The sequence below is a fragment of the Lutra lutra genome, chromosome 11 (genome assembly GCF_902655055.1).
Source record: "Lutra lutra chromosome 11, mLutLut1.2, whole genome shotgun sequence".
NCBI lineage: Eukaryota > Metazoa > Chordata > Mammalia > Carnivora > Mustelidae > Lutra > Lutra lutra.
Window position 1 is genome coordinate 55,060,114 of NC_062288.1, and position 23,103 is coordinate 55,083,216.

General features: G+C 38.6%; 1 protein-coding gene across 2 annotated transcripts in view; it reads right to left on the reverse strand.

Moving 5' to 3' along the window:
- The window catches only part of RAPGEF5 (Rap guanine nucleotide exchange factor 5), a 228,595-nt gene that overhangs the window by 132,135 nt on the left and 73,357 nt on the right, over window positions 1-23,103 (reverse strand). For both annotated transcript variants that reach the window (XM_047694569.1, XM_047694570.1), the window contains exon 7: window positions 8,509-8,557. In XM_047694569.1, coding sequence (XP_047550525.1) covers window positions 8,509-8,557 — 49 coding nt within the window. The remainder of the gene's footprint in view (window positions 1-8,508; window positions 8,558-23,103) is intronic.

Below are 23,103 nucleotides of genomic sequence, written 5' to 3' on the forward strand. Positions count from 1 at the left end.
CGTGGCAAAGGAGAAGAAAAGGACAAAAAACATACTGTGTGGCAATATCAATTCTGAAAGGACAAGGTGCATCCTTAGGGGGCAGGCTAAGGAAGACTCGAGAAAATTTAAGTGTTTGAAAGTATCCCTAAAAATTAAGCATAATGTCTTCATTATTTAAAATCCAGCCAACAGACTTCTGCCATGAGAGTATTTTTTAGCTCCGACAGTCATTATTAGAGCCCTCAGAGACCAGATGAATAAACACCTGTAAAAGAAGGTCATCATAGCTTTTACTTTTAGATTTTCAATATAAAGTATCACAGAAAACTAGAAAGGTCGAAGGAGTCTGACACAGCAGTAACTGTACTAGCATGGGAGCTGTCTTTGCTGGCCCTTAACTGTATTATTAACATCTACTCTAAAATCTCATTCTATTGTGCCTTCTCCTATACATGAGCTATGGGTTTACAAAAGGGACAGGGTCAAGTCAAACAGTGTTCTCCACGAAAAGGAGAAATCTGTCAACTAAAAATAAAAAGTAAAAATTTAGAGGATCATAAAAGTCGGAGCAATTCCATAGGTTTAATGCTTATTTTTTTTCTTCTAAATGTATAAAAGGCAAAGCATTCTCTACTGCTAAAAGTAATCAATCTATTTCATTTCTCATGACAAAGCAACATAAATATCTTGTCTTTGTAATGCTTCTGCCCTGAAGGAGAAGATGTTTTTTCAATTGTGTCAGACCTCAAGTGTCACACCAGAGCTTCCTGTCAACACCTCATTTCCCCCAATCTTACATACACATTCTTAAGAAGGAGGCTTAACACTGCTGAAATTTCCTAGTAAGTATTGCTGATGACCAGTGATTATTACTAACAGAGGAGATCTTCAAAGCTGGCAACTGATGCAGACTACGGGGATGACAGAAGCCCCTCAACCTGCCTGATGGGTCCACCCTGATGACCAGATCTGGCGTTGTCTGCTTCAATATGTTACACGCAGAGTTCACTGCATGGCAAATAGTAGCAACCAGGCTGTTGAAATCACACACCCATTCAAATGCCTAAATAAGCTGGACTATAGGATCCAAAAGATGAGAAAACAAACATGAGGATCTAGAAGGCTAGGACAGACAATTTACCTTCAATGCAAAGCACTGGCTTCCCTCGTATCTTTTTTGTTAAAGCCTATTAAAAATAATGTTTACCAAAAGCTCAAATTAAACACAATAGAGTGAAACTATTTTATACTACTTTATATTATATATATTTAATATCCCCAAGAAATAATAAAATATCTTGGTACCTAAATACCACTTAAACCTCCATCCCTGGCTAATCGATCCTGGGAAGAGGGGAAAAAAATGCTGCTATCTGCTACTTGAAAAATGTATGAGCTTTTATCTGGTCTTTTCCATTCCAGGAACCAAAATGGAAAATGGGAACGTCTTTCTGCAAATCCCATCTTTAGCCCCATAATCCAGAAAATCACTAACAAGGGAGGGAAAGCATAGTGTAGCTGGAAAAACTGGAGACCGGACGTTGAAACGCTTGGTTTCAACCAAGCTGGCTGCGAGCTTGCTATTCTGGCTGTGAGCTTGCTGGCCTAGGCCATCTCAGGCCCAACATTTCCTCTCTGGATTCTGTTCTGACATTGAGACACGATGCAAACAGCGCCACCTGTGGTGAGCACACACAGTGTCTGCTCACTGCCGGTTCCTCTTCAGCTAGTTTTCCTGGAGGGGCCACATCCATCCCAGCCTCCGCGCATGTGTCTTCTCTTGTATGCAGGCCCCCTGATCTCTCGAACCCCCACCAGGCTTCTCCTCCTCCCAAGGCAGGCACGTCATTCTTCCAACAAAGTCCCCAGTGAGACATCTGTGGAGACTACCCAGATAGAGGTTTTTTCCCTTTCTGCGGCAATGAACTCCAGAGGTTCTCTGAACCCATAAATTCACTTTGCAGTTTTCATTTTGTTTGTTTTAGCACTTGTCCCTAAAAGAGTCCTGTATAAAATATTCCCAAGGGTGTGACTCCATTAAGGATAATGAAGGTAATTAATAAAAATATGTATTGCTATAATTAAATAATAGAGCTGAAAGGCATCTCTCAGGTTATCAGATTCTACATCAATCCCCTCGTGATGCAAAATCAAAATCACTCTGCTAAGGTCACAGTGACAATTAATGGCATAAACAGAGCCTAGAACCCCTTTCTTTCTTTTCCAAACTTTCATTTCCTGGATACTTAGTTTTAAAGCACTTAACTAGTTATGGACTAAGCAGACAGAGTAAAAGATAACAACTGCCAAGGAGATTTACCAATTTGGTATTTTTGGCTTCCCAGAAATAGAAGCCCACCACGGCACACATTTCATATGATCCAAAGATAATGAGAGCGGAAAGTGCTTTGGCTGTAGATTCCTGCAAAAGGGAAAAAACATATCTCCCTAGACTCTAATTAGCTAACATTAGCCGCGGAATAAGCAATCGAACAAAAAGAACGTCCAAGGATATCTGTGCTAATTTTTGTAAATCTCTCGAAGCCTTAAAATGCTATTCCCATTCACTAAGGTTAACATTTGGAGGAGAAGACTGTTTAAAGGCACATCCTGATGGCCTTTTAGAAAATTACAACAAAATGGATTTTTTACTAAGCTAGATCCTTGAATCGTTTATATAATCTATTGACTGGTAGTTACTTTTATTTCTATTTGTAGGGTAAGCTGAAATGAAAAACTTTTGCTTCATACTAATTCTTGTTTTAATAACCCTTGGCAATGAGACATAAATCTGGCACGACCACCTGAGCCCTAATTAACAGTTTTACTGTAAGACATAAGATATTAGGGTAATCAATACCTTTTGCCAAGCCCCAGCTGTGCTATCATTTTCATACTTTTTATTAGATGTACACCAACCTCTTTTTCTTCTTCCTTGAAAAACCACCTCAGAATAGTTTTAGAAAGCCACATCAAGCATACACAGAAAGCACCATTCTGCAGCTGGAACTCTAATTAAGGCTATGCTGAATGTCTCTGCATTTTATCACCTCCTAACCACATAGTAATAAGTTCTTCTTTTTCAAACAGCCAGTGGTTCATTAATGTTTTCCATTTATGAAACATTTGTTGTAATTTAAAAACAGCAGGGGTCACATTTATCTTTGCTACTATCCTCACATTTTACACTGTACCTGGAATACAGCAGGTGCCAAATTAGAATCTGAGAAAGTCACAAAGGAATGCCAGACCTATGATAGCCTCTCTTGTATCCTGCCATTGTCATTTTTCATCTCCTCTCAACGTCAACTCAAATGATGAGAGTATGGAGTTAAACAGGTAAGTATCTCTAGTACTTTTCATATTTGGATTCTTTGAATATTTCAGTATACAACTTGTTGGACTTACTGGTTATTTCTGTCCTTACACTGCTTACCGAATTTGTTTGGGAGTGCAGGAGAGTAATGTCTTTGTTTTTCACTAAAATAATCCTTTTTTAAAAATTAACATATAATATATTATTTGCCCCAGGGGTATAGGCCTGTGAATCATCAGGCTTACACACTTCACAGATCTCACCACAGCACATATCCTCCCCAATGTCCATAACCCAACCACTCTCTCCATCTGTAAAATAATCTTGTTGACTCATGTTACTCTTTTTTTTCTAAGATTTTATTTATTTATTTGAGAGAGAGGGAGAGAGATTGATGGAACGAGTGGGAGGAAGGGCAGAGGTAGAAGCAGACTCCCCTAGGATAAGGGAGCCCGATATAGGACTTGATCCCAGGACCCTGGGATCATGACCTTTGCTGAAGGCAGATGCCCAACTCACTGAGCCACCCAGGCACCCTCATGTTACTTTTCTAACCAAAAATATTATATTTAAAGCCAAGGACAAAATGAGAATGCCAACTATCATCACCTTAGTCAACCTTAGATAGGAAGACCCTGTCTAATGAAATAGTATGAGATAAAAAGAATTTACTTAAATGGATGAGACAAACTAGTCATTACTGATAGATGATATATTTGTCCATATGGGAAATCTCAGATCATTTTAAAACAAGTTATTAGAATTCATTTGAGTTTAACATTTTTGCTAGACCCAAAATCTTATACAGTAGAAGTTACCAATTATAAAAGACAATAGATGTGGATATTAACAAACTGATTCTAAAGTTTATATGGAAGGCAAAGATCCAGAATAGCCAACACAATATTAAAGGAGAAGGACAAAAGTTGGAGGACTGACACTACACGATGTCAACACTTACCAGAAAGCCACAATAATTGAGACAGTGGAGCATTATAGAAATAACAGACAAATGGATCAATGGAATGACAGAGAGCCTAGAAACAGACCCACAAAAATATGTCACTGATCTTTGACAAAGGAGCAAAGGAAACGTAATGGATTAAGAGTCTTTTCATCAAATGATACTGCAACAACTAGATATCTACATGCAAAAAAACCCCAAACCTAGACATAAACCTGACCTTTCACAAAAAATAACTCAAAATGGATATGCAAAACTATAAAATTCCCAGAATATGCGTAGGAGAAAAATTAGATGATCTTGAATATTGCATGACTTTTCTAGATATCTAGGTCTTCTAGATATCAAAGACATAATTCCATTAAGGAAAAAAATCTTGACTTCATTAAAATTCAAAAATATCAGCTCTTCAAAAGACCATGTGAAGAGAATGAGAAGACAAGCCACAGACTGTGAGAAAATATTTGCAAAAAAGATATCCCAAAAAGGATTATTCCCCAAAGAATATTAAAAAAAAACTCTTGAGGGCGCCTGGGTGGCTCAGTGGGTTAAGCCGCTGCCTTCGGCTCAGGTCATGATCTCAGGGTCCTGGGATCGAGGCCCGCATCGGGCTCTCTGCTCAGCAGGGAGCCTGCTTCCCTCTCTCTCTCTCTCTGCCTGCCTCTCTGTCTACTTGTGATCTCTCTCTGTCAAATAAATAAATAAAATCTTAAAAAAAACAAACAAACAAACAAACAAAAAAAAACTCTTGAAACTCAAAAATAAGAAAACAACTAATCCAAAGACCTTAACAGATACTTCACCAGAGATATAAAGAGGACAAATAAACTATGGAAAGATGTTCCACATCTTATGTCATCAGGGAAAAAAATTAAAACAACAGTGAGTTACCACTACACTACTATTAGCATGGCCCAAATCCAGAACACTCAGAACAACCAATACTGGCAAAGATATGGAAAAATAGTAAGTCTCATGCATTGCTGGTGGGGATGCAAAACAGTATAATCACTTTGGCAGGCAGTTTGGTGGTTTCCTATAAAATGAACAATACTCCTACCACACTATCCAATAATTGTGCTCCTTAATATTTACACAAAGCAGATGAAAATTGACATCTACACAGAAACCTACACAGTGTTATAGCAGCTTTATTCCATAACTGCCCAAACTAGGGAGCAATCAAGATGTCCTCCAGCAGATGAATGGATAAATAAACTGTAGGACATGTAGACAATGGAATGTTACTGACTGCTACAAAGAAATGAGCTTTCAAGCCATGAAAAATCATGAAGGAAACTTAAATGCATATTATTAAGCAAAAGGAGCCAATCTGAAAAGGCTACATACTGTATGAATCCAACTCTATGACTTTCTGGCAAGGCAAGACTATGAAAACATCAAAAAGATGAATGGTTGCCACGGGTTGGGAGAAAGAAAGAAACAGGTGAAGCACAGAGGATTCTTAGGGCAGGGAAACTAATTTATATGATACCATAATGGTAGATACATATCCTTATACATTTGTTCAAACCCATAAAATACAGAGTGAACCCTAACGTAAACTATAGATTTTGGGCAATAATGATGTGTCAGTGTAGGTTCACTGATTGTAACAATTGTGCCACTCTGAGGTGCTGCTAGTAGGAGAGGTTGTGCACAGCTAGGTGCAGAGGGTATATGGGAACTTTTGTACTCTCTGTTCACTTTTTCTGCAAATCCAAAACTTCTCTAAAAAAGTACATCTATTAAAACAAAAAGTGTCATGAAAGATAAAGACTTGAGAAACCATCACAGAAGAGAACTAAAAAAGAGAGAGAGAACAGAAAAATAGTTCATTTACAATAGTTACCAAAATCACAAGGTAACTAAAAATACAAACAAAATGTACAAGGCCTTATGGATAAATTTTCACAGCAGTACTAAAAATTTGAAAAAATAAGATATCCTCAGTTCATGGATGGAAACACTTACTTCACAAATGTCAAATTTATCTAGAGATCTATAAATGCAATATACTTTTAAAAATTCTGAGATTTCACAGAACCTAACAACAAAAAAAACTATGAAGAGAACAAGAAAGGTAAAAAGAGATTTGCCTTATCCCTACCCCAGAAAAAGTCTTATTATTATAAAGTTCTGGTAGGTAATTGAAATAATAGATATGAATTCCATGTATGATAGAGTTAGCATCATGTCCAATAAATGCTCCTGGGGTAACTGGCTTAGCATAAGGAAAACATAAAATTTGATTTCTACCTGACAGCATATACAAAAACAAATTGCAGATGACTTAAAGTCCTAAACACGAAGAACAAAACTTTAACAGTGTCTACACCTAGCTATCAACCTAGATATTCCAATTTTAACATTTATATATTTATATATATAATAATGAGAAAATAATTGGAAAAGAGCAAAAATAACACAAGCACAAGAATATATATTTAGGTCCTTCTATTATTATTTAAAATAGGAAAAAAATTAAAAACCTAAATGTACAACCAAGAATAAAGTGTACTTATATTTAGCTAACAAAACTACTGATGATGCAAATCTATACTACTGACATGAAAATAAATCCTATAAAAAGTGGATTATATATAGCTACAGTAATCAAGACGGGTGCATACCAACAGAATCTGTTCAATCGACAATAACACAGAACCTCGAAATATACCCACACAAATATGCCCAACTTATTTTTGACAAAGGCATAAAAGCAATTCAATGAAAGAATGATAGTCTCTTCAACAAAGGAGCTGGGGCAACTGGACATTCATAAGTCAAAACACCCAAACAACAAACACAGAAAAAAACCCTTCATCTAAGTCTTACATTTTATGTACCTGTGCCCAAATGCTCTAGTTCAGCTATCCACATGGCTCACCCCTTCACTGATTTCAGGTTTTTGTTCAAATGTCCCCTTCCATCCCACTCTGTGTGAAATAGTAACTCTCTTCTCCAGCCTATCTATATTTATTTGCTCTGTTTTTCTCTAGCAATGACACACTGCAAGTTTATTATTGCCCTTTTTTCTGAAACTTAAAAAAAAAAAAAAAATCCTACCCTATAAGGCACTGCCATTCCAAATCAAATGGACCATAGGTTTTGTTTCCTTATGATTATGGGAATGAAGAGCAGCTCTAGCAGAATTTATCTCTTGGCCCTCTCTCCCAAAACCTTTATACTGATGTCCTTTCTCCATCAGGCTTCCACCTACGCAAGCAACCACGATCTAATGCTGGCACTTATGAGCCCTATCCAGGCTGCCCCCTCCTCATTACCCTGGGGGTCAAGATGGCTGTTCTTCACATCCTCTCTCCACCTTTATGGCATGCAGGCTCTGCGTCCTCTCCATCAGCCAAAGCAACAAGCAGAAGAGATTACGTAGGGAAAGCTAATTCACACTAAGGTGTATTGGATTCAAAAAGTAACTGAGGGAAAAGCAAACTCTTAGCGTTTCTAAGTGGAAAAAGAAAGATGTAAAATGCATGGTTTGTGTTTTCGAGGCATTTCTGTTCCATTTATTTCTTCGATTTTTGTCATCTCTTTGATTTTGTCATAGTCTTTCTGCCTGAAAAGTCTTATTCCAGTTTGCCGTGATCCAAGTAGCATTTCCCCTCAGCTTGTCATTCTATTCAGCAATGACCTCCTCCCTCTGAACAGCAAACAATGCCTCCTTCTCCTACTCTTCCTAAGTGTTTTTCTACCTCAGTAAGTCTCCATCTCATATTGAATTTCACCAGAGTATGGCTTTCTCTCCTTCAAAATGTATCTGAAAGCTCCCTTTTCCTTTCCACAGATCGCTTCCAGATTGTGTCCTACAGGTATCAGGGATCAGATCCACGCAATTAGTCCTACATAAAAGCTTGCTTTTAAAGTCATTACATAATTATTTTTAGAAGAAACTGCTTTGAGATGAAAAATACACCCTTAAACAAAGACTAACTTCGTGTTATTTTCCTCTGTCATTACGATAGGTAAAGGCAATGTGATTTGCTTCCTGGGTTGTGTACAGAGACTTTCGTCATGGTTGCAACAGATTACAAACATATTTTTTTGATTTTTAATTTCAGTTTTCCTTGAAATATGAAAGCAAAGCAGTGAAATTTTAAAGAACTACATAGAGTATTCTGTGCTATTTCAATGGCAGAATAGATAATTTTAAAAAGAAAGTGATATTTTTCTGCATTCTGCATCTAAACTTCCTGAGATACACCCAGTTCCAGGAAAGACTACTCACCAGACTTCCTTGCTTTCAAAGCAATAACAGCCGCTAGTTCTCTCTGCACCTGGTAAGATATTAGAGGGAAAAGATCAAATTAGAATAAGAAAAATGTAGTTATCAAAAGCAGTACTTTGTGTTTAGGTATGAACCGAAATTAGGAGTTACGGCAATGAAAATTATGTTTGCTGTCACGTTTTGGGGTTTTGTTTGTTTTTAATATCAGGGAAAAACCTCTGCATAGGAATTTTAGGCCAAAAATCTGAAAGAATCATATTGACTTACTTTCACAAGAAATTAGGCAGTTGCCAGAATGTATACACTGTAAAACATTGGTATTTTGGGGAAGAGCCTCAAAACAGTAATTATAAGACACTTAAAATGACACAAATAATCAATTACTAAAACATGCATGACACCTTGGTAAAGATATTAAATACTCTTTATCCCTTCAAAGATTCTAGCTTACACAGAAATTCTAGAAAAATTAAATAGGTGATCCTGGTGTACTTGGATCTCTACTCAAACACAATCAATGTTCATTTGAAGTCTGGCAGGTTTACGGCAACCATTTTGGAAAACATGCTCCAGAAAAGCAAGCACCACCCTCTCCCAGGGTAGGTGAAATGGGAACAGACAAGACGACCTTTAAAACCCCTCACCCCACTTATTTGTCCACATTTCTGCTTGCTCCCAGTCTCTCTCTCTCCGCAGGCACTCACTCCCCCTCAACTTTGAAGGCTTAAATCCTTTCCTAAAAGCATTTCCAAAGAGGAACATAAAAAAGAGACAAAAAAGATAACCACAGTCACTTTCAAAGACAAGATTTAAAAAAAAAAAAAAAAAAAAAAGGTACCATGAAGATAATCTTTGGGAAGTCTATGTTTAGGAGCAATAAAAACTCCACAGTGCACAAGCTCATTCCTCTCTAGGACAGTCTTTTAAGCTCAGAAGTGTGCGTATGTTCAGGGGTTTGGAGGTGCTGGTGAGTTTGGAAGCACCCTGCAGCTTATTATACTAATGACATTTTAAAGGGAGAACACACAAGTTCAAGGTTACATAAGATTTGCTATTGAAGTTAATCTAATTTATATTCATTTACTTGAAGGCAAAAGTAGATCTATATGCTATACTCTGGGACCCTGCTGTGGACTGCTCTCTCAATGGCCAGGATCATGGCCCCTGAGGAAGGCAGCTCTCCTCCCTGCCCCCCACCACTGCCTTACTGCTGTGTTTTCCCCTCCTGGCTACTATGCTTCCGAGGCAGAAGGGCTTACTCTTCATTTAGCCCATTCTTTGATACCTTCGGAAGCTCCCTCTCTGGGAAGTTATGCAGTAATGAGAAGGCCATCAGTCCCTCTCCAAGTTCTGAAAATGCTCACAGTAGGAAAATCTGCAGTTGAACAACTTAGGGAGAAAAAGAGGGCGATGGGAAAGAGAAGGCATACATGACCAGAGAAAAACCTTTACAAATACTTGTACGGGTAGTCAAATAAAAACAGCCACACACTAAAAACATCACTTACTGCATACTTGACATATTTGTAACAGTTCTATCGCCCTCTCTATTCAGGATTTTCTTCCCTCACTGTGTCACCAATACTTGGGGCAAAGAGTCAGACCATAAACATCCACTAGGATCTTGTCAACGGGTTTCTGATTTTATGACCTCACAGGGAAGATCCCAGCGGGGCTCACGGCCAGGAAGAAAGCACAGACAGGAAAAGCTGCCGAAGGCAGATCCCTTCATTTGCTTACAGAAGATCAAAAACAGTCTTCTTCAGCCTCCTCTCAGTTTCCCAAAATTCTCTTCAGCAGATCTTCAGTTTTTCTTCTTCTAATCAGAAATGTCTCAAAATACAAAGAGCTCAGAAAAGGAAGGTATTAGATTTCTAGCTTTGTATAACACCTCATCCTTTCAAAGATGTGGTAGGGCAAGAAAGGGAGAAAGGGAATGCGTGAGGAAAGGACACAACATTTCAGCCGAGCTGGAAGGAGGAGACAGAGGGCAATGAGAGAGACAAGAACGTCACAGGTGAATGTAGAAAGAACCCAAGTTTAAAAAAAAAAAAGTTTTAAAGTAAATGAGATTACTCTACAGAACCACACAAAATCCCCCGAGTGTCTGTAGTCAGGGAGGATTTAAGAGTGTGTTATGTGGAGTGGGGTGTGCAACTGCTTCCATGTTTTCGCCCCAGAATGGAGGCTTTTGACAAACACCCCAAGCGTAGGTATTCTTCCTATAAAACACAAAGGACAAAGCACTGATCAAGCAAAAACACAAACTAGCTAAGATCTTATTATATGTTCCTATAGCATCTCCACAGAACCTTTTTTTTTCTTTTTTTAGAGCACACTGCCAAGTATTTAATAATTTTCAAATGAATGACTAATTGCTGTCTTCTAGAGGAGGCTCCACGGAGGCAGGGATCTGTCTGTCTTTTCCTGGTATTATCCAGAGTCATCATCAACAATCACTCACTAGCCCACAGGAGGTGGATGCCTATGCAACTTCAGGAAAATCATGGAAAGGACCTAGGGGGAGAGAAAAACAACAAGGAGAAGGCATTCTCCACTAATAAGCTACTCCCAGGAGGTCTCTTCAGAACAGAATATCAGAAGGACTCAGGGCCTCCTCTGCCAATAATTATTACGTTTATACTGAAAACTAAAACTTTGGCCAGCTGCAGAAACAGAAACTAGAATTTTCTAGGAAGGGACTGGTTGGCACTGAACATAAAGTCCCGGTTCCAGCACCAGACAGCTGGGATCCTGGCCCCCATTCTGACAACTTCCTGAGCCACCCTGAGCAAAAGCAGCCCAGCTGTGAGATGCTCTGAATTCCTGACAGTCAGGAACTGTTTGAGATAATAAATGTGTAGTTCTAAACCACCAAAGTCTGAGACAGTTTGTTCTCCCGGGGAATCTTTTATAAGAAAATGACTATTTTTCTATTTGATCTACTCGTGTTGATGGTTAACCTTCGTTTTTCTCTGTGACTGAAATGAATGCTCTTCTAAGATTGGGCTCAAGACAGGTATGTGGCCAGAGCCAAGAGCCATGTGCTGTTACCGGCCATTTTTTCTATTTAATGTAGGTGCTAATCCACTGCCTCGGTGAGTAGAAGGAGAGTACACTATTACCTTGACCTTCCCCATTACAGCCCTTCCCCACCATGATCTGCATCCCCTGGGGCTAGATGTAGTTCAGAATTCCAACTTTTATCCATTTCAGAGAGGGACTCTATCAATGTCACATCCTCAGGGAGGTCTGGGGCAACAACTCGTCATCAGAAATCAGACACATGAATAAATTTCTGCAGTGAAATGTGTAATTATTCATACCAAATGAGACAATGGAAGACTAGAAAAAGGCCTTGGGATTTTCCACTATATATGTTCAGAGTAGGTTAGGTTTTATCAATGAGTAAGTACTGATTTTTAAACTTGTTTTCCAAAGCTTTTCTGCTTCAAAAGTGAATAAGAGATGGTAAACCTCTACAAATTGTTCACTAAAAGCTTTTCTCCTCATTTTTTCCCCTCATGCTTCTTCTTATCAAATTGCTATGGAGTCACTGCTTTATTAAGAAATGCTTTCTTTAACTAGCTTGGATTTTCATCAAGCTATTTTGGTAGTTCCCAAGTCTGACTGCACTTTAAAATCACCTGGGGAGCTTTAAAAAACTTCGGACACTAAGCCCCAACTAAGTCCGAATCTGGGGGAGAGTGCAGAAAACTTGCTCTGCTGTGGTTTCAAAGGCCCCTAAGTGATGGACTCTAGGCTGGATCCAGGGTTGACCATCACTGTTCTGTTCAATAAGGTATCTTAGTTTTCCCAAGACTCAACCTTTTAATCTTATAATCATTTCAAAAGGCAATCCATCTTTCCTTTGTAGGTTGTTCTCCTCTAACTTAATTCATTTGTGAAGGAACATGGCCTTCCCTGTAGTGTAGCTCTAGAATTACGCTATAATCCAATCAAATGATAAGACCGAGTTCCTGCATCAGCAGTTCCACAGTCACCAATGACTTGAAGAACAAAGAAAACTGCAAGGACACTTTTAAGATGCTGAAACTTTAACTGAAATCATAGTTGATTCAATATACAAGAGCACTAAATAATTAAAAACACATCTGTAGCTTAGGGTATATCTGCTCTTGTGAATATCTACACAGCTAGGGTAATTAAGGGACAAAGAAGACATTTGTTGAAAGTGTCCCTCTCCCCTTGTTACCCATCAGAAACATGCTGCAATATTTTAAACTTCAACAATCAGCAGGGCTGTTCACTAAACAGCCCTGAAATTCAACAAGAGTAAGAGCTGGTCTTACTTCTAGTGTTTTGTCTTCTCTTTGGCACTTTAATTGTACCTTCAGCCCCCCAAATCTGAAGGCTCACAAAGTTGTTTTGTGGCAATGCCAAGGCTCAAGAGGCAAGAGGAAGCGTCAAGTGCAAACTCTGCGTGCCAGGGAGCATCTCTGGGAGAGGTTCACTGAGAAGACATAGAGGAAGAGACCCCTGAAAGCCACGTTGCTTAGAATGAAGGTCATTTTGGGGAGAAAGAAAAATTGTGGCAAAGGCCTTAGCTAACCAAAGCATTGTCCTCACAAACTAACTTTGAATAAATTGCCAAAGATTTCCTAAAGGTTTTCAGTAAATCTATTTAGAAATATTTGAATTTTGATACTGTGATGGAAATGTTTTACAAACATAGAAGCTATTTTCTCAATTTTCTATATTAAATGAAAGAAGAAACATAATCCAATTCCCTGTTCTATTCCCAAATATACTCATCTTTAAAACACTCTAAAACCTTAAGCTAGTAAGGACATTAGGAACTCCAGAAAGAAACAGATAAATATGCTCCTTAAACAACATGCTTTCAGATAAGATACAAACTGAGCAGTGAGCCTTGGCTAGACCTCTGTCCAAGGAAGGAACAGCTAGGAGCTAAGTTACAATTTCCTTTGTTCCTTCCTCAGAGGCCTGTTTTCCTCTTTCCAAAGTCATTATGTTGTTCCAAAGAACTAATATTGCCACAAGCCTGACATGTGGATAATCTTGTGATTACCTATTATTAGAAAAGCAATAATTAGAAACCAATAATTAGAAACTTAAGAAAGTTATTTATACATCTGTCTAGACACTGCTGCTCTCCACCTAACAGTTTATTTAACAAATAGTTGTTTTCCCAGGAACTGCTGTCACCACATTGAAGATGTACTTGTTAAGCATGCTGGGATGGTAAGATATGCTTACTCAGCTATTTCAAGGCTATTAAAAAATCTTTTATGTAGGAGACTCTGTTGAACATATACAGTTATACCTATTAATTTTATTACAACAGCTGACCATTCAAAGACTAATATGTAGGTAGAAGTGGTCTGAAAGCAACAAGATGCACTAGAATAAGGTCTTCCACTTAAGTTCTTAAATCTGCTATTCAAGTTGGCCATATGTACATGCATCTACTTTGACAGAGGTTCATGTTAAAAAGATCTGGTAGTTTTTAGGTGATCACAAGCACGGTGTGAATTAACAATGGAAATGAGATTACTCAGAAGAAATAACAATGTTTTTAGGAATATTACTAGAAGGATGACATTCAGGGCCTCCCCCGCCCCGCCTCAAAAAAAACCAAAAAAACAAAAAAACAAAACCCAAACTGATAAAATCCAGAAAGATCATTATCTGGGTTGTATTTTGTGTGGAACATTATCTGTTCAGCTTCTTGAGAAAGAGACAGTATCCACAGGAGGAAACAGCTAACTGAGCTAGAGGCCGCACTCTTTATTTACTGGGTCCCATCCGTAGGATTTGAAGCTGTTACCTGTTCTCTTCTTAATCACTAGGATTTCATGACACTACATACTCCAGGCTTTTTTCTTTCCTCTCTGGCTGCTATTTCTCTTCTCCCAAGGCTCTCCTTTTCTTCTACCTTTAAATTTTAATGATCCTTAGGAATCTATCCTCAGCCCACTAGACCTTCTCTGTTCATTCTTTATAGGTCATTTCATTTACTCACAGAGCTTCCATTATATCTGTATCTCTAGGGCCTTTCACCTCCTGGACCTCAGTGTTCCATGAGCAGCTCCAACTACCCACTCCCAAATGTGAAATCACTTTCTTACCACTTCTTCCTATCCTGTATAATTGCCCCAAGTCCCACATACCAAGTCAGTGAATGGTACCACCATGCACCCAGGGACTCAAGCCAAAAAGTGAGTTGTCCCTGACTTACCTCAGCCCATCATTTTTTCCCATTCAGACTGTTGTCTCTAACTTTTCTCTCTTCAAACCACATCATTCTTTATAGCAAAACTACTCACCTTACAATATAAATTTTCTATTACATCTCTTGCTAAAAAACTCTTTAGGTACTGGTCTGTGACACTATGACAGAGTCCAATGCCTAACGCTACATATGTAGTATTCTTCTGATCTGGTCTTCAGTATTCTATCTCCATTACTCCTCTCAAAAATCTATGTTTCAAAAAAAAGAAGTCAATGCTCCAGTCTTAGTAAAACAGAACTCCTGCAAATTCTCTAAAAGGGCCATGTTCTTTCCTCAATTGGGCCTTTCCACATGTTCTTCTCTCTCTCTGGAATGCTTCTCCAGCTCCCCACTTTGTGTGACCATCACTTACTTGTCCTTCAGGTCCCACCTAAGTTACTGTCTACTCTTGAATGCTACCCAACTCCCCCAATGGGGCCACATCCTCCCTGTTTACACCCCGATAATATGTACCACAATTATAAGGCTTTCACAGGCTAATGAAACCTCCCCTTTAGTTGGGGGTCCTCAATAGTTTATTATAAGACCCTTGAAATGAACTCCTTTACTCATCATCTGACCCTGGTTCTTGGTCCCACTCGCAGTATGGACGTCTGTGATTGAGAACAGAAGTGAGGTGTCCCTGCTGCTGAGAAGGGATGATCTTACGATCATGAGCTTCAGTTATCTGAAAGGCCGAAGGTACAATTCAGACCAATGTAGTGAAGTTACAAAAAGGTATGTTTTGGCTCTGAGAGCTTTCAGATAATCAGAGCCATCCACCATGGAAATGGTCTCCCAGGCGAAGTTCAGTAGAGGATGCTTTATAGGGGAAGGTAAAGATCAGAAGCGTTCAGACTAAAGGACTGTTCTCAAGATTTGTTTTACCAGCGCCTCCTTCCCAAATCATCCACCACCAAAAGAGAACAAGCAAAGGCCTCCTGTAGGTAGTGGTATCTGTCAGCTTACAGTTGAAAAGTTGGTGATGTCACAGCCGCCTAAGCCACCCAACAGAGATAAAGGTGGCACAAATCTGAAACAGATGAAAAATAACTGCCAGGGGCCTTTTTTGGAAATCTCATAAATTTCATGACACAAACTGCAGGAGAAGCTACAGAGGTACTGGTTGAAAGAAATCTGAAAAGAGCAAGCTAACGACACTAACATCTTCTCCAAAGAACAGATGTATCTGCTCTTTCAGTCTTCACAACTGTTCTTACTGCTTCTGATCAGGGATTTCCCCAAAGCCCTAACTGCTGGGCTGCATGAATTTCTTAACAAATGAAAATATCACATATATGAAATGTATTTTAAGTAAATAAGTATATGTTGGACATTCCAATTTTAGTTATAATAACCAAATAAAGCATTATGTTTACTTCGTTTATATTTTTAGTGTTTACATCTCATTATTTTTTCCATTTTCTGGTAAACTCAGAGTATTTTCCATCTATACCACATTTAAATAATTTTTCAATGGATTTAGAGTTTATTTAACAAAAGTTACCTGTAAGGACATATTGTAAGTTGCAAACTCATTTCTTTTATTCCTTATTACATGTCCATGGTAAGATGCCTTTTCTCAATCATTGCACTTTTTGGAGGTAAGGTTCTCAACTGTGGCAACAGTGTTAACTGTAACACCGGTCAGGTCCCAGAAATTTTAGGGGTCTCCTATCTGTTTGAATGTTACATTGGAAACACCTGTATTTGGATGAATTCAGATCAACAAAACCGCTTTCCAATTAGAAAGTCCATCTATAAAAATTGCTAACATGGGAGGGCTCCCTGGAAGAACAGATTCAGAGCCTAAGATCCAAAAGCCTGAAATAGGAGAAGGAAATCTCCATTTATTTTATGATGACTTTGGAAGAAGTTCTAGGATCCCAGTTATTGCCTTCTACCTCAGTGGGTTGTTTTTGGAATCAAACTAGTTAACACCTAAAGCATCTGGAACACCTAAAGCATCATATTATTATTATAATTAATATAGTTGGCCTTAAAATAAGTATAGTAAGGATCCAGTCCTTAATTACTTTAATACTTCATATGCTTAAGCCCCTCTTTCCCACTTGGAATATGCTCCTTGACAACCAGTACTGCCTCTGCTTGTTACATTCTACCTACCCAGCCCCTGCTCCACTGCAATGCATGTAAAAGGACTGGTAAGTTTCACTGAGAAGTTGTGAACCATGTTTAAAGTGTTTGTATTTTCAGCATTTACTTTAAGAATAAACTTTTAAATGTTCACAGAATTCTGAAGATTTCATAAATGTATGAAGGACAGAATTTATTTACTCTCAGGGGTGCCTGGGTGGCTCAGTCATTAAGCGTCTGCCTTTGGCTCAGGTCATGATCCCAGGGTCCTGGTACTGAACCCCATATTGGGCTCCCTGCTTGGTGGGAGGCCTGCTTCTCCCTCCCACTCCTCCTGTTTATGTTCCCTCTCTCACAGTCTGTCTCTGTGTCAAACAAATCAATACGATCTTTAAAAAAAAATTTTGGGATTTTAAACAAAAAAATTCACTTTCATATTTCAGAGATACCGATGAACTTAACTAGCTATGGCCTGGCAGCTTTGGATGTATGAGAGATTAACTGCTCTTTCATGAATCAAGGGACAGTGGGTATGTATTCAACAAGGAATTTGTATTTATTTTGTATTTCTGCCATTGCAAACTATGACCCATTTATTGGCTTACAATGACATCCATTGAACATCCCACACTTCCAGAGGTCAGGAGTCTGGGTGTAGTGTGGCTCACCTGGATCCTTTGCTTAGAGACTCACAAGGCCAGAACCAGGTATGGACACAGCTGTATTCCTTACTGGTGGTCCAGGCTCATGCAGGCTGTTGGCAAAATCTAGTTCTTACCTCTGTAAAACTGAGGTGCCTGCTTCCTTGCTGGACCCTGGCAGCCTGCCCTGAGCTCCTGAGACCTTTCTCTGGTCCTTAAACATAGGATCCTAGTTCTCCCTTCCAGCCATGCAACAGTTCTCACTTCCAGCCATGCAACGCTGAATCCCGTTCATGCTTGGAATTCTTTCTTTACCTTCTCTTCTGCCATTTCTCTTTGACTCCTGCCAGACCAACGTCTTCGTGTGTAAGGGCTCTTAAGTGATTAGACTGGGTCCGTGTGGATAATCCCGGTCTAAAGCCTTAATTATAACTGCAAAATCTCTTCTGCTCTGTAACATAGTATTTGCAGGTGCCAAGTAACGTATTCATCTTTGGAGGACCATTCTCTCTACCAATGAAGAGTAACAGATCCTCAGGGCCCCCCCAAAAATTATCCCTGAACACTTTTTAGGGGCTTGTCATAACCTGCCAATAGAGCCTACTTCTGGAACATGATCTACCTGCTATAAAAATCAGAGTATACCTCCTGAGTTCACACAATGGAACCAGAAGACCTTAAGAGCCAGTCTGAATGAATGTCTCAATTGCTAAACTATGCAGTCATGTTTACCAGTATTTAATGATTCCCAACAAGTTAAAAATTAAAATACTATTTAATATAACTTCATAGGTTTCATTTCATAAAATTGTTTAAATAAGAAGAGAATTCTATAATCTTATACCATACTCAACTTGCTGAGACCTATTCAGTAACTATGAAGTATTTTAAGTGAAGATAATGTGGAAACATTGGTTTTTAAACACTAACCTATTATTTTAAATTAATGTAGACTCTTAATACTTCCTATTTTTTTTTTTTTAAGATTCGTGTATTTATTTGAGAGAGAGAGCTGGAGAGGGGGCAAAGTGAGAGGGAGAGAGAAAATCCCAAGCAGACTCCCCACTGAGCATGGAGCCTGACTCAGGGCTCGATCTCACCACCCTGAGATCATGACCTGAGCTGGAAATCAAGAGTCGGACACTCAACTGACTGAGTCACCCAGGGGCCCCAATATTTCCTGTCTTAAACTCTCCATCGATCTAACGTGAATGAGGGATACTAAAATATGACAGTGCATGAAAAGCATTAGCAGAATGCCTGCACAAGGTCAGAACTCAATAAATATTAGCCAGTCTTAGCCTTTCACCCATTTCTCACTTGGTCTTCTTAAATCGATAGCACGTTAATAAATGACATCTGCAAGCAGGTTTCTTCAATAATTTCCCCACAGAGAAGTTCATCTCTGCATTGTTTATAACAGCAAAAGATTGAAAATAACCACAATGCCTAGGATAGGAGATAATGAAAAATCCATGGAACACGATATTTTATAGAGCCACAAAAATGCCATAGGAGATTTTCAGCACTGAAAACATATTTGGTGAAAAGTACAGACCTCAAAATAAAAGGGTGGGGTTTTTTCTTTTTGGTAAAAAGTATACATAAAAGAAAAATAACCTAGGAACTAATAAACACTTAAGTTAATAATGAGTTACTAATGAATGGTTCCATTACGGAATTTTTTTCTATTCTGGAATTTTCTAAATTGCAAAGTCTTTGTATTCAAACCAAACAATCCAAGTGTCAGATAAATAAAAGAGAACTGCAAACATAACCTACAGTAAGGACAACTCACTGCCATTTCACCATCATTATGACATTTACGAAAATAGCAGTGGAATTCACACTATCTCTACCGAGCATTCATATGAAATTTCATTATATACTTAAATTCTACAACAATATAAAATAACAGGAAGTAAGTAAAAATCTACTTTATTCCATCACTACCAAAAGCTCAAGTAATTTTCACTCTTTTATAATACTCCTGGTCCTTCTGCACTTATGGACATATTGTATAAAGCTGTAACATTGCCTTAAGGATGCAAAATTACACTTCCTCTAAGCAGCTAGAAGAAGTTCTATTTTAAACAAATGCACAAAGCAGCAACCAATATGAAATGTTCATGAATCATCCTTTTAAAACTCTTTCAACTCCCCTCAGATAAGATTTAATGGTTATATCTTACAAACCCATGACTGTCAATGTACAAATTGATAGCTGAATGGTGTATTTCTATTACTTGTCAATTAAAAATGTCTATGTTTTCCATGTGAATTGTATATCAAAATGATTTTCCTCACCTTGGGAAGAGATACCCAAATACCTTAATATACACAAATGCATATAGGTACACACATACAAACGCACACACTTCTGTTCACAAGGGATTTGTTGAGACCTGTTTTATTCTTGAATGGGTTCTACACACTCACACCTTGATGAACAAATGCTTTTAAATAAACATCCCCTCACTGGCATCATTTCAGTAGGTAAAACAGCATGTATTATGTTGCTCACCAAAACCAAATTCTCAAGGCTAGAGTTAAATGAGATTACCACATAATCAGAGTATGTGCAGATGGTTTCTTTGGAAGTAGAGGTAACTTAGTAATTAATGATAAAAAGTTGTGTGTGTGTGTGTGTGTGTGTGTGCATGTGGCATTTAGGTATCTACTCGAGGAAAATCATTTTGATGTGCAATAGATAGAAAACACATAAGCATTTGTGATTTGGAAAAGACAGCAATCAACTATTCAGCTGTTGGCTCAGGTATGAACAAGCATGGGTTGGTGAGGTGTTACTGTGAGACCCTCCCTGAGGAGAACTGCAGCTGTCCACGGGGTCCCAGAGACCTACAATCTACAGCCCAAGGCCCTGTAGACTCTATAGCAGATGAGGGAGTTCTAAAGAATAATGAGGAAAGGTACTGACTGACAATTCCCATGGCTCCTTAGAAATAACAAGAACAATGAATATTGTGCCCAAAATGTGCTACAATTCCTCTGTGTTTTTGATGATCTTTGAAACCAGGTCTGTCTTCTTGGGCTTCCCTTGACACTTTGTCTGAAAACTCAAGCTACTTGGCCTTTCCCCAATCACACAGTAGCTCTTCAGCCACTGGGAAAACTGGAGCCAACGTAAGGATTCCAAGTAGGAATTTTATGTTCCCCACAGATAAGAAATATAAGGTAACAAGATGTTCATAATCCTGTAGCAGTCGGACAGAAGGTTAGTCATTCCCTGGGGGATTAACTTACTTTTATGCTCTGAGCAAACATGCCCACTCAGGTCTGTGATAGACTAAAGGGAGAGATTAACTACACTCCGTTTCTCCATTCCCCAGAAATGGAGAGGCAGGTAGCCAGGAAAAAGGGTAAGCGGAAACTAACATTCAGTGTTTTTAAAAAATCTCTCTCTAAATATGGTAAAAATCATCACTGGATTATGCTCTTCATATACTAAATGTGACCGAATCTTCCCCACTCTCACTAACCCAAGATTATTTCCAAACCTTGCTAACTTGGCGCACAATCTCTTAAGAGAATTCTAATTTTCTAAAGATTCATCAAAACCCAAATCCCATGCTATTTCTGCTTCCTGAACTGGTACCTTCTTGAAAGTTTCCAACTGAAAAAGCTGTCACTGTTATCTTCAGATACTACTGTTCAAAAAGGGATTCCCCCAATGTACCAAACCCCATGTGTAGGTTCATCAAGAGGGACAAATGGAGGGAATCCTAGCGACATTACATGCTTCCCAGACCCAGAAAGAACAGTCCTGTGAAAGGCACATCCTTAGAGAAAATGACTGAGCTTCAGGTAAGATGGCAAAGGAAAGAAGACTCAACTACACAAAAGCAGAACACAAGAACAGGCAAGAGCAGAGGAAGGAGAGAGCCAGCAAGATCACACATCGTGAAAAGTTCGCATCCTTGAGTTCCATTGGGCACTGGATGATACGAGACAACTTCCTGTTTATTAAGATCCAGTTACTTGTCCTTCTGTAACAAATATTTCCCAAGGGAACTCTAAGGAAAAGACAAATAGGGAGAAGAATCAAAGGTCTAAGTTCAGTGCAGGTCTTAGTGAATGAGAATAAACTAGATCCGCTCTACCCGAAAAGTAGAATCCCAAATGGAAAAAAAAGTGAGAACAAGACTTTAACTACAAGAACAAGTTCACAGTTGATGTGAAAACTGATGGAGTTACATCACAACTTCTGGACACTAAGCCAGGAAAAATGTTTTTGTGATATTGACAATGGGCAGCAATCAGTTATAACCATGTTTCTTGTTCCTGGAGAGGTGTTAAAAGAGATTTCATAGCAGGTTTCTTTTTCTCTAACACTTTAAACAAACATTATATATCTTAGCATGCATTTTTGCTTTGGAGGGGGTACTTACTTGCTTCAAGGTCTAGAACTTGTACCAACACTCCATTTACAATTTGGATTATAATTTTTTTTTCAGTTCAGTGCTATTTCTTAGAGGAGTGATACTATACCCTATGAGGAGTGATACTGTACCCTATGAGAAGGAATTTAGAAATTCCATTAAAAGCATCATATGCAGAGCTTCTAGGGTAAGGTTGGATGAACTGAAGAAAATGAGCAAGGGGATAGAGCACTACCATACAGAGACACTGAAACTGATGAGAATGACAAACCAAATCAGGTTTTAGAAGGAATACAAGGGAGTAAGTGTGTCTAATTAATGATCCCAGAGTTTTAGATTTTGCCCCTCTCCTCATTGATCTTTCTTCCTAAATTCAGCACTGTCGATTTGTCACTTGTTTTCAAGATTTTAAGTAATCTCTACACCTAACAGGGGCACTCAAACTCAAAATCCCAAGACCAAGAGTCACACGCTCTACCGACTGAACCAGCCAGGTGCCCCTTGATTTGTAATTTTAATTCATCTCTCCAGATATGTCTGCAAACTCTCCATCACTACGACTACCAGGTTAATGTTTCAACGCAGATACTCAGGACTGTTCTTTTCCACCATCTGAGTGATGGCTGGCTTCACTGGACCAAGCTCCACAGCATACCACACCACATGTCCCCTTGTTCTTCTGTAAGTGCCACTGATGTACCCATCCCACCAAACAGGCATTTAATAAATATAATTTGCAACTCAGCCTAACTTACATTACCCTCAGCAGCTCGACAATCACACTGTGTAAACAAAAATCACAAATTTCAGTCAAACCCAGGCAAGATATTTGTGTTTTCTTATCTACAGTTTCCGTCATGAAAATTTAGTCTAAAGAAAGAGAAATAGCTTAATTGGGTTTGTTTTGGACGTTGGTCTTAAGTAAACAAAAGATGGAATGGAATGGAATGGAAGCTCACCATTAACTTTATTTCCTACTCAAAGATACTCACGTTTCCATTTCCTGTCTTTGAACGTTTCCAAGTATGCTCTTCAACAGACAACCTCTCTATGACTGATTCCTCTACCTTTAGTCCTGACCTCTCTCTAGGCTCCAGATTCACATCTCCAGGTGCTTCTTGAATATTTATATATTTTATATTTCTTTGTCCTCAAACTCAGTATGTCTAAACTCCATGTTGCCTTCCCGATATTTTATTCA